Here is a 12,361-nt window from a genome sequence, read left to right as displayed (position 1 = left end):
AAAACCTATAAAATGAACCTAACCTTTATTTTCTCAGAAACCATTTGACCAATAGAGATGATTTCTTTATTTTAAGCTTTTATGGGTATAAACTAGCTTTTGGTCTAGAAGTCACCCCCCTGCCGCCAACCCCTAGCCCTCCGGGGCTCCAAAAAAACCCTAAAAATTAGGGTTGGGCCGGATACCGGATATCCGGCTGATTTCAAATGCCGGATATCCGGTAACCGGCCGAATATCCGGCCAACGCCGGATATCCGGCAAATATCCGGTTGTCCGGCCAAATTACCGGATATCCGGCCGGATAACCGGCCATATTACCAGATATTAAAGAAGCAAAAAAAAATTTCATCAGAAATCTTATATAAATTTACATAAAGTTAAACTTGTTCAGAAAAAATGTACTTCTAGCTTCAATAATAAGAAAATTATAGCCATTTAAAATTTAAAAAGCAGAGATTTTTGGTGTAAAGTATAAAAAATTATAGAGCCGGATATCCGGCCGGATAGTTTCAATATCCGGTATCCGGCCGGATATTGAAAATGGCCGGATATCCGGCCACACCGGATATCCGGCCCATTCCTACTAAAAATTAACCTAACCTTAATTTTCTCAGAAACCATTCGACCAATTGAGATGATTTCTTAAACTTAAGCTTTTATGGTTATAAACTAAATTTTGGTCTAGAAGTCATCCCCCTGCCGCCAACCCCTAGCCCTCCGGGGATCAAAAAAACCTATAAAATGAACCTAACCTTAATTTTCTCAGAAACTATTTGATCAATAGAGATAATTGCTTAAACTTAATCTAAAAAGCTAATAAACTAACTTCTAGTTTAGAAATCACCCCACTGCCGCCAACCCCTAGCCCTCCGGGGCTCAAAAAAAACCCTAAAAATGAACCTATCCTTAATTTTCTCTGAAACCATTTGATCAATAGAGATAATTGCTTAAACTTAATCTATAAAGCTAATAAACTAACTTCTAGTTTAGAAGTCACCCCACTGCCAACAACCCCTAGCCCTGCGGGGCTCCAAAAAAACCCCTAAAAATTTGATCAATAGATATGATTTCTTAAACTTAAGCTTTTATGCTGATAAATTAACTTTTAGTTTAGAAGTCACCCCCCTGCCGCCAACCCTTAACCCTCCGGGGCTCAAAAACCCTAAAAATGAACCTAACCTCAATTTCTCAGAAACCATTTGATCTATAGAGATAAATTTTTATGTGTATAAACTACTTTGTTTGGCAGAAATATGGTTATGAACTTAATTTTATTTTAGAAGTCACCCACCCCATAGCCACCCTGGGCTCAAAAACCCCCTAAAAAATATACTTTAGCTTAAATTTCTAGTAAATTTTTTTTAGTAGGCTTTCAGAGGAATAACCTAACCTCAGTTTTCTCAGGAACCGCATTAGTAAATGCAGATATTTAAGACTTCAGCTGTCATAGACGTCCAAGGGGGGGGTAATGGGGCGATTACCCCCCCCCAAACGAATTTGGGGGTGCTGTAGGCACCCCCAAAAAAATTTTCATTTTACCCCCCCCATTTAGGAGGGGGTATTTACCCCCCCCAAAATAGAAAATCTCTAACAAAAAAAATTTTTGCGCGCTTTGCGCGCATTTTTAATACTAAATTTTTGATAAAATTTAAATTACCCCCCCCCAAAAATTTTACCCCGGGGGTAAATTTTGGGGGGAGTAAACAAATTTTACCCCTGCCAACAGATTTCAGGGGGGGTAATTACCCCCCCCAAGCAAATTTTACCCCCGGGGTAAAAATTTTTGGGGGGGTAAAAAAAATTTGCGGCGCGCTTCGCGCGCCATTTTACCCCCCCCAAAACCGAATTACCCCCCCCTTAAAAAAATTTTACCCCCCCCAAAATAAAAAGCTTGTATGCCCCTGTCAGCTGTCATGGGAAAAAGAGTTGGGACTCTATACTTTGTTAATTAAAAATTTTGTTAAAGCAAAGCTTTTCTTTAATAAGGTTTGGTCTGTGAGGGTTAGCTTTTTTTCGTTAATTTAGACATATTAAAATTGTCCTATTGATTTTAAACTTTGCATGATAATTTCTATAGCATTTAGGTACAATTTAAAAAACGTAGCTACTCTATAATCATTAACAGAAAGTCCAAATGTCCATTTAAAACATGCTGATTTTTAAAATTAAGGTTAGGTTATTTTTAGGGTTTTTTTGGAGCCCCGCAGGGCTAGGGGTTGGCGGCAGTGGGGTGACTTCTAAACTATAAGTTTAAGAAATCATCTCTTTTGATCAAATAGTTTCTGAGAAAATTAAAGTTAGGTTCATTTTTAGAGTTTTTGAGCCACGGAGGGCTTAGGGTTGGCGGCAGGGGCGTGACTTCTAAACTAAAAGTAAGTTTATAAGCATAAAAGCATAAGTTTAAGAAATCAACTCTATTGATCAAATGGTTTCTGAGAAAATGAAGTTCATTTGTAGGGTTATTTGAGCCCCGGAGGGCTAGGGGTTTGCGGCAGGGGAGTGACTTCTAAACTATAAGTTAGTTTATAAGCATAAAAGCTTAAGTTTAAGAAATCATCTCTCTTGATTAAATAGTTTCTGAAAAAAATAAGGTTAGGTCAATTTTTAGGGTTTTTTGACTTTGAAACCATAAGATGTTATTGTTCATACCCATAAAAGCTTAAGTCCATAAAATTTACACGGTTCATCAAGTGGTTCCTGAGAAACCCCCCCCCCCCCTGCATCAAAAAAGCTTCAGTTACGTCCCCCTTTAATATTCATTATACAACAAGGATGACAACATCCATAAAGGCGAAGCTCTGAAACGGTAGGACAAACGGACATTAACACTTGTATAATGTCAGAACTGAATAATCAGAATGCGAATGTATAAGAGTCAAAGCAAAATTGTAAGTAAATTTGTTGAAAAACTGCTTGATACAGGATAATGATTATGGACATACTTACATTTTTTGGACTTGATTATAGAGTTGCTTCGCTTATAATATTGTACTTTGTAGTCCCAGGAATCAGTATACTAAAAATCAGACCAATCGGATAATTAGGTCACATACAAATTTGTTGTTAAAAATGTTAAAAAAAATCAACATTTTTAAAATGGACGTACGGACATTCTGTTAACGATTATAGAGTTGCTACGCTTTCTAACTCGTACGTAACTATTACAGGAATCACCAAGCAAAATTTGAAATCGATAGGATAATTCTAACATGCCTAAATTAACGAAAAAGGCTATTTAAAAAAGTAAAAAAATCAACATGTTTAAAATGGACGTACGGACATTTTGGTAATGATTATAGAGTTGCTACGCTTTCTCGCTTTCTAAATCGTACCTAACTACTAAAGGAATCATCATGCAAAATTTGAAATCGATAGGACAATTCTAACATGTCTAAATTAACGAAAAAAGCTATCCGTTACGGACGTACGGACGGACGGACCGACCCTAATTATAGAAAAGCTTCGCTTTTAAAAATATTTCTTGAAGTCTAAAAAATAACTACCTAAGTAATAATAAGTAAAAAATATCAATCATTTTAATTAACCAATCAAATTGATCAAAATTCAGTTTTAAAAAAAAATTGTAAATATTTCTTTTTCACAAAAAACTATAAAATTGCTTTAAGATTGTTAAGAAGGGGATTCTTTGACTGTCTTCAGCATAATATCTAATTCTAATAAAAATTAATTACCATTGTATTAGTGTTACTATGGCGCGAAGCGCCAAAAATTGATTTTAGTGATTTTTTGGCGCGTAGCGCCAAAAAATTTTTTTAACACCTAAATGCAGACCTATAAGAGGATATTTTTCTATAAGGAGGAGAGGGGCCACCTAGTGGAACTGAGGAGCTGAAAAGTACTGCATGTATGACTGTAGGTTATAGTTACTGTTGGAAAAGTTTAGACACTATTAGATTTGAACAAAATAAAGATTTAATAAAATTACCCAAAGTTTTTGACCAACGAATAAAATAACGCGTTAATTAAACTTTGGGTAATGAGTAGGTAAAATATCTTTAAAGTATTTGTTTTATATCGATAGATAGTTGAGAGTCAAATAGCGATTTTGAAAATCAGTTATTACAAATACAGAATAACAATCATTAAGATACACATTTAAAATTCTAGATTTAAACAATAATTGTAGAATAGAATTATTGATATTTCAAAATATCTTTGTTATATACCTAGTCACTTAGTGTAAATCCATGCAATATGTGTTTTTTCTTACGCTTTTATTTTTGTTTAGTCCTCCGTGACTGAGGCTGCTGGGTTGCAACGCCAGGATTCTGTTCAACAAAACTCCATGGTTGCTGAAATAATGGCTGAGGTACTGTTCAAATTTTAAACGCGAAGCTTTTATATAATTATGGTCGTTCCGTCCGGAACGGTTTGCTTTTTTTTTGTAAATTTAAACATGTTAGAATTGTCCTATCGATTTTAAACTTTGCATGGTGATTCCTGTAGTAGTAAGATACGATTTATAACTGTAACTAAAATCGTTACCAGAAAGTCCGTATGTCCATTGAAAACATTTTGATTTTAACCTTTTTGACAACAATTTTTTATATGTTATGATTATCCTATTCATCTGATTTCTATTACAATTAGGTACATTGTTATAAGCGAAGCTTTTTTGTAATTAAGACCTATAAAATGTAAAACAAAGCAGTTTTTAAACAAATTTACTTCCAATTCTTTTTAGATTTTATACATTATATTCTGATTATTCAGTTCTGACACTCTACAAGTATTAATTTTCGTTTATCCTACCGTTTCAGAGCTTCGCTTTTATGGATGTTTTTATCCTTGTTTATGGTTTTTTAATCCATTTTTTCTATGGAGGGAAGAAACCTTATTCTTCACCTCTTCGCTGCTTATAATTCCTTTCTTAATTTAATGTAAATAAGGAAATATATTTGAGAAAAATATTTCTCCTAAGATAGTTGACCCTATATAGCTTAAAACATGTTCAGGATATATATAAGAAGACATTGATATAAGATCATAATTGACAAAAGGACATACTTATGTACATTGTTCGGCTTTACTTCTTTGAAGCTTAATGAAACAAAAACAAAAAATTTAATAGGGAAAGGCACCAACACCTTTATTCAAGTTTATCGGTTTTTTTATGAAAAAAAGTATAATATAACGATGCAACTAACATATTAAAATTTTTGCATGCAGCAAACGGATTCTGTTTCTAACCCGAAACAGAAACCTAAACGGACTAAATCCATAGTCAAGAAGGTAGGTTATTTATATTTTAAAGTTAGTATGTTTTTCAACATATTTTTATTAAAAACGCTATTCTAAGACATAAAGATATATTTCGATTTGAGCAAACATTTTTAATTCATTTTGTGCCCTGTAGAAGTGAGTCGAGCAATATTAGCTTGGTCGTTTAGGTCACTTATATTTTTTTTGGAAATAAGTTTTTACTTACCTTACATTTCTTGGTATCCTTGCTAGTTATTTATCGCATCGGTTTCGAAGCCATTCTGGAACATGTATATATTTTCTCTTATAATATAATATTTTTGAAAGTTTCTTAATGAAATGACAGTATCGTAATGTAGATTTGAAACGATACAAAACTGTTTTTAAATCCGGTGATTTTTTTTGTAGTTTTTAGTTTACAATTTAAATTTTTCCAACTGAGATGTATGACTTCTTTAAAAATTATTCAAAGTGTTGTCTGTTTTTTCTCCCTTACTCCACATTCAGATCTAAAATTTGCTTTTGGTAGCTGGTAAATGTTTAAAGGGATAGGGAATTCAAATAAACTCCTCTTCAACAATTTACTTTTTATTTGATAGGATAAATCTGGAAAGAAAATGGAGATAGCTAAAGTTTTGGCCAGCTATGAAGCTACATCTAAAGAACAGCTTAGTCTACAACAGGTAGACAAAGATATAATATGTATAGTTAGATAGTTTGATATCAAAATGGATAACGAAATATTTATGTTTTGGCCAGCTATTGAGCTCCATCTTGAGAATAGCTTGGTCTACCACAGGTTTCTATATTATATATAGATAGATAGAGGAGTAATGTATGAGTACTTGCAGACAAGGTATAACAAAATATATTTTCTATCATGGGGTGGATTCAAATAATTTATTAAATTTAAAACACTATTATTAATACTTCAATTTCTGTTGGTCATCACTTTTATACCGATTAGGTGGTATGCAAAGTTTCTTAACAATTAGTCAATTTTTCTATACCCAAATTTTACGAAACTAAAGAATCTTTTAATCAGATTTTTATTAATTATTTATTAATATTTAGGGTCAGATGGTGATTGTTAGAAAGAAAACTGAATCTGGCTGGTGGCAAGGAGAAGTTGTAAGTTTTTATTTTTAATTTTTAACAATATCATCTGTTGATAAAATAGAAATCCCATCCCTTATTTTGAAATAAAATGAAACGTAGTTGGAGGTTAGACTTTTTTTGTGCCTTACCTAACCTGAAGTGAAACACAATCACACGAATTAGATTTGAACGAAATTTGTGTCAATTTTAACTGGCTTCCTAAGCTATTTTATTATTATTTTAGCTGTTTTTAAATGTACTAAACAATATGATTTACTGGATCTCTGAAAAGATCCTTTCCCCTATTATATGACTACTAGCGGTTGAGCCACTAGCTTGTAAGGACTCTTTATTCAAATGGGAAAGAAGGGTTGTAAAAATAGATTTAAACCGTCATGGGACCTATTTAAAAGATAGAACTTGTTTTTGGATTATTGCTGTGCTACTAACGCATAAAGAAGTGGCTCATCTTTGCGGTATAACAGGCATGTTCACTCTGAAACAATCATACAATTAGATTCAGTCATGCATCATCAACATTGCAGTAACGACATATCAGCTGCTGATCCTCTTTGTATTGGCAGCTGGCTATAGTCTTGATAAATCTAAGCTCTTGCAGCTTATTGTATTCAGTAGATACATTATTAGGGTACATAATTGTCCTTGTTTCAGGGTAAAGGAAAGAAGCGAGAAGTTGGTTGGTTTCCTGCTAGCTATGTGCAGCTACTCGAGGGAGTGGGCGGAGGATCCGCAGAAAAGAAATCTACATCCTCCGTGTCTGATGATGTTCAAGGTAGATAGACAAATGGATGGACAGATAGACTTGCATATATTTGTAAAGAAGATTAGACAGGTTGATAGAAATGAAATGATAGACCAATTGATGGACATATTGTTAAGGAAAAAGTTTACATGTAATAGACATATGTAAATATGAAAAAATAACTGAAATATGCATAGACAGACAAGTCACGCCAGGCTACAATTGAATCAAGACAAAAGTAAGTGCCGAGCTCTGGGACCTATGTATGGTGAAATTAGACATAAAACCATAATGATTTTAGGTAAAACCAAAATATTTCAGCGGGATCTTTTTGAGAAAATTAGATTTCAAAATTTCGGGTTCAATTTTCACCCCCTAGGAGTTGCCATATGATCATGACAAGAAAAGCAAAGATTATTTATTTAAAATTTTGAACAACTTTGCTTTTATAAAGTCTCTCATAAAACCTCTCTATATATTATTTATTTAAGGCTAAATTTCCGTGACCTTAGCAAAGCAACTGATAAAAATTAACTCCCTTCAGAAGTGGTTTTATGAAGAACTTTATAAAAGCAAAGTTGTTCAAAATTTTAGATTAATAATCTTTGCTTTTCTTGTCATGATTATGCAGCAACTCCTAGGGGGTGAAAATTGAACTTGAAATTTTCAAATCTAATTTTCTCAAAAAGATCCTGCTGACATATTTTGGTTTTACCTGGAATCATTATGGTTTTATGTCTAATTTCACCATACATAGGTTCCAGAGCTCGGCACTTACTTTTATCTTGATTCAATTGTAGCCTGGCGTGAAGTAAGTAGACCATCAGAGACAAACATTAAAGAAAGGAAAATACAAAAACAGATAGATAGACATTGATGATTGACAAGTCGTTGGACAGGTATGCTTGTATATATTTAAACAGAATAATGACAAATAAAAAAAGAGTTGCGTAAACAGACAGATGGAGAATCAAAATAAAATCTTTGTACTTTCCATCAAAGATATGAGTCAAATTTGAATAATTTTAGGAGAATCCTTTACAGCAGTGTATGACTACAACGGACAATATGAAGATGAACTTTCTTTCAAGGTAATTTAATTGTTACATCTGCGCAATAGCTCACGTCTTTATAGCGTAAAACGTACCGCAACCACTCGTCGTTTGGGAGGTTTGGGTTCTAATCTTGGTCCAAACTGCGTAATACTAGAGATGTTAAAAGCTGATTTATCACATTCCTAACATTAGGATGAAAATGGATAAAAAAAATAGTTCTTTTTGTTACGTAAAAAAATGGATTTATTAGTACTTGGATCTTACACCAGATTAGTAAAGTGAAAGTTGTAGCTGGCTAAAAAAACGATCTCCCATCCATCCCCTTCCCTCCCACTGGATGAACAAACTGACCAATAGATGATATGGTATATGAATTTTAGGCTTGAGATGTCATAATGGTGGCTAACAAGGATGACGCAAACTTTATTAAATCTGTTTTATGTATCCTAGGCTGGAGATGTCATAATGGTGGCTAACAAGGATGACGCAAACTATATTTAATCTGTTATATGTATCCTAGGCTGGAGATGTCATAATGGTGGCTAACAAGGATGACGCAAACTTTATTTAATCTGTTATATGTATCCTAGGCTTGAGATGTCATAATGGTGACTAACAAGGATGACGCAAACTTTATTTAATCTGTTATATGTATCCTAGGCTGGAGATGTCATAATGGTGGCTAACAAGGATGACGCAAACTTTATTTAATCTGTTATATGTATCCTAGGCTGGAGATGTCATAATGGTGACTAACAAGGATGACGCAAACTTTATTTGATCTGTAATATGTATCCTAGGCTGGAGATGTCATAATGGTGACTAACAAGGACGACGCAAACTGGTGGCAGGGTACGCTAGGAGACAAGGCTGGAGTATTTCCCTCTAATTATGTCGAAAAAACCCAATGTAAGTAGTTTTACAAGTTTTTAGTTTCCTTCTCCTTATTTTTAAAATAAATTAAAAACAAGTAGCGGGTAGTATTTTTCGTATGTGCAGACTGGCCAGAGTGTACGTTTTGTACGTTACGCATCGAATCTGTGTACGTTCTGGACGTTATTTTGATATGTGTACGTAACGTATTTTGAAATTTGTATTTTTGTACGTTTTACGTTTTACGTTTTTTTAAAAATAATAAGAATCAAATATTAGCAGAAAAGTAATTTGTATGTTTTGTACGAAAATTTTTGCAAAAACAAAAGGTGTATTATTTAAATAAATTCAATAATATCTTCAATTTTCATAGAACAAATATATGTATGTAAATTATGCATATATGTTATTAGAACTTACAGTTTAAATTTATGGATTTGAAATATATGTCCTATAGATATAGTTTAAACTATTGAACAGAAAGAGATATGCAGTTGACTAAATTCAAGTTTAAATGCATTTCATTCTACTACCCCTTTAATAGATTTTACGATAATTTTTTTCAAATTCTTTATATACTCGGGTAAATTTTCCGAGATATCATATGGTGCACAGTGTAGGATTAAGAAGTCTTATTTTTTGGTATCTTCAGTTTTTAAAGAATACGAATGAAATATAAGTATAAAAGTATTTGTATATTTATTTGTATTTGTACAAAAAGTATTACAAAAATAGTATATTATCTATAATGCAAAGTAGAATGATGTCTGTCCATCTGCTTGTCCGTCTGTATATCAGAAGCTTAATATCTCAGTAACCACTGAACCTATTGTGCTCTACTCTTCATGGAATATACCTAATAGTCCTGTGATGGTTTTTGCTATTTTCTTTGGGGGAGGGACACTTAAAGCTTTTTACTTTCTACTAGGATTAGAGGCTTCGTATCCCCCTTTATAGAATCGTTTGTTGGAAATTTGTCAACAAAAAAAATATAAAAAAAGATTGTGATTATTTTTTTCATTTAGGCTTCGCCCCAGGGTGCGGTGGGGGTTCCCCCACCCCGCTGATTTGCATTAGTTTACAAAAATAAATTGAGGGGTGGTTGATTTTTTTTTGGGGGGGGGGGGTGGGTTTCCCACACTCTTAAGAAAATAGCCTAAAACTACCACAGGACTAGTAGATATATTCCCTGAAGATTAGAATTTAGAACCCAATCTGTTCAGCGGTTACCAAGATCTTAAGCTTTAGACAGACAGGCATTGATTTACTTTGTATAAAAGACTAGTATTTTCTGAGATCTTTAGCAATAGACAAAATAACCCTATATCCTATTATATGTTTATCCTATAAATCCTTTTTTTTCTGTAACAAAGAATCTCGCTAACTGCTGAACCGACATGATCTTTGTGAGGTTGTAGGCTATTTTCTCTGTCCTTCCATATCCCTTCAAGAACCTGTATTCAAAATGGTAGAAAAATAGCCTAAAACCATCTCGGTAACTGTGTGAAGTAGTTTTGAAAATCTTAAGCATCAGACAAAAAACTTACTACTTTATTTAATAGAATATACTTAGTACGTAATAACAGGATGTATGTCTCTCTGTCAGTTTATTTGTACCGAAGGTTCTCGCTAACCGCTAAACCGATATGGTTCTCTTTTACAGGGTAGCTTCTCATAGGTCCTGGGAGAGGGTACAACCACCCTCCCAAGAGAAACTACTCTTAGAAAAAAATCACAACCCTTCCCCTATTTTTTCTTTCTTTTTAAAATTGAAATCAGAAATGGGGGTGGTCTACTCCCTCTTCCCTCACTAAAAAAATTATTAGCGAAGCTACTCTATAATCACTTTGTCAGTCCGTTATGCTATCGGAGAAACGTGATTTTCTCGGCTCCTGTTTTTTGATTGAATAAGTTCACATTCTACATATTTTCATTGAGATTTGCCTTTTGGTTGGGTGCTAGATCTATTCCTAGATTTTCTTTTTTTCATGGTTTTCTCGACTTCTATTCAAGATAGACGGCTGAAATTTTCAGGGAATAAATAAATTCACATTCTACATATTTTCAAAAAGTTTCTTTAAGGTTTGTCTATTTGTTGCAGTGCTAGATCGATTCCTAGATGTATAGGTTTTTGTGATTTTCACAACTCATATTCCTGATAGACGGTTGTAATTTTCAGGGATTGTATTAGTTTTCATTCTTAATACTTCCACTAAATTTCATTGAGATTTGCTTATTGGTTGGGGGGCTGAATTTATTCCTAGATTTTCACGTTATTATATATTTTCAAAAGGTTTTGTGATTTATTTAAATAAGTTAAATGCTTATTTTTTACGACACTACTCTATAGTTTATATAGTTCCCAGATTTCCATCCATAACTTTTGAGCTTCGCTACTTAAGGATGTTGTCATCCTTGTTTTTTACTTTTATTTTTAAATAAAAAAATGGGTTTTTGAATTCAACTCCCCCCCCCCCCTAATCAAGTTCCTCTAGAGGCCTCTAAGGGCGTAGTCGCTGGTCCTTATAATAGGATATACTTTGTACATAATAACAGAATGTCTGTTTGTTTGAACCAAAGAATCTCGCTAACCACGGAACTGATATGGTTCTTAACAGGATAGCTTCTCATAGGTTTTTGGAAGTTTTATAACTGTTTTGGGGAAGAGTATCACCATCCACCCTCCCAAGAGAAATTGACTTTAGAAAAAAACTACCTCCTCCCCCCAAAAATGAATTTTAATTGCGATTTTAAGTTAATTTTTTTCCAGATGTCTATAAATAACTTTTGAGCTTCGCTACTTATGTATGTTGTCATCCATGTTTTTTTTTATTGAATTCAACTCTCCCCTCCTCAAGTGCCCCTAGAGGCCTTTAGGAGCGTAGACGCTAGTTCTTTTGAATAGAGTAATAGGATATCTTGTGTCTTGTCAGTTCGCTATGGTTCTCCTTTACAGGTAGCTGCTAGTAGACTTAAATGTATTGATAATAGGTAACTAGGAAATTATTTAACTTATTTTTATTAGGAATGTACGTTTTTGTACGTTTTTTTACTTTTTTTATGTACGTAACGTATTTTTTTTTGTGTACGTTATGTACGTTTTTTATTTTCAAAATTGGCTGGCCAGTCTTTATGTGTAACCCCTTGCGGGGCTAATTAGTACCCTATATGACCTAACCTAGACTGACCAAAAGCTATGAACGAGCAAAGAAAAAAAATCTAACCACCCGACCCTAATATCTTGAATTTTTTCATAAGTAAGAGGAGGGAAAGGGTACCTAGAGCTCTACAGATTACTTTTTGTTAAAGTACCAAATTTTCTTTTTTTTAATTTGGCTACAGGACATAA

At 33.5% G+C, this 12,361-nt stretch overlaps 1 protein-coding gene across 14 annotated transcripts in view; it reads left to right on the top strand.

Annotated features, from left to right (window-relative positions):
• Positions 1 to 12,361, top strand: part of Dap160 (dynamin associated protein 160) — a 59,153-nt gene that overhangs the window by 28,324 nt on the left and 18,468 nt on the right. For 12 of the 14 annotated variants that reach the window (XM_080160906.1, XM_080160909.1, XM_080160907.1 and 9 more), the window contains 7 exons: positions 4,250 to 4,330; positions 5,191 to 5,253; positions 5,823 to 5,906; positions 6,298 to 6,354; positions 6,994 to 7,114; positions 8,114 to 8,175; positions 8,940 to 9,048. In XM_080160906.1, the coding sequence (XP_080017032.1) occupies positions 4,250 to 4,330; positions 5,191 to 5,253; positions 5,823 to 5,906; positions 6,298 to 6,354; positions 6,994 to 7,114; positions 8,114 to 8,175; positions 8,940 to 9,048 (577 nt within the window). The remainder of the gene's footprint in view (positions 1 to 4,249; positions 4,331 to 5,190; positions 5,254 to 5,822; positions 5,907 to 6,297; positions 6,355 to 6,993; positions 7,115 to 8,113; positions 8,176 to 8,939; positions 9,049 to 12,361) is intronic. The other 2 variants (XM_080160910.1, XM_080160908.1) reach the window with 1 other exon arrangement.

Source organism: Acartia tonsa, chromosome 5 (assembly GCF_053477335.1).
Source record: "Acartia tonsa isolate MP-2025a chromosome 5, ASM5347733v1, whole genome shotgun sequence".
NCBI classification, from domain to species: Eukaryota; Metazoa; Arthropoda; class Copepoda; order Calanoida; family Acartiidae; genus Acartia; species Acartia tonsa.
The sequence above is the reverse complement of the archived record's forward strand: the minus strand, read 5'-3'. Positions and strand labels throughout refer to the sequence as shown.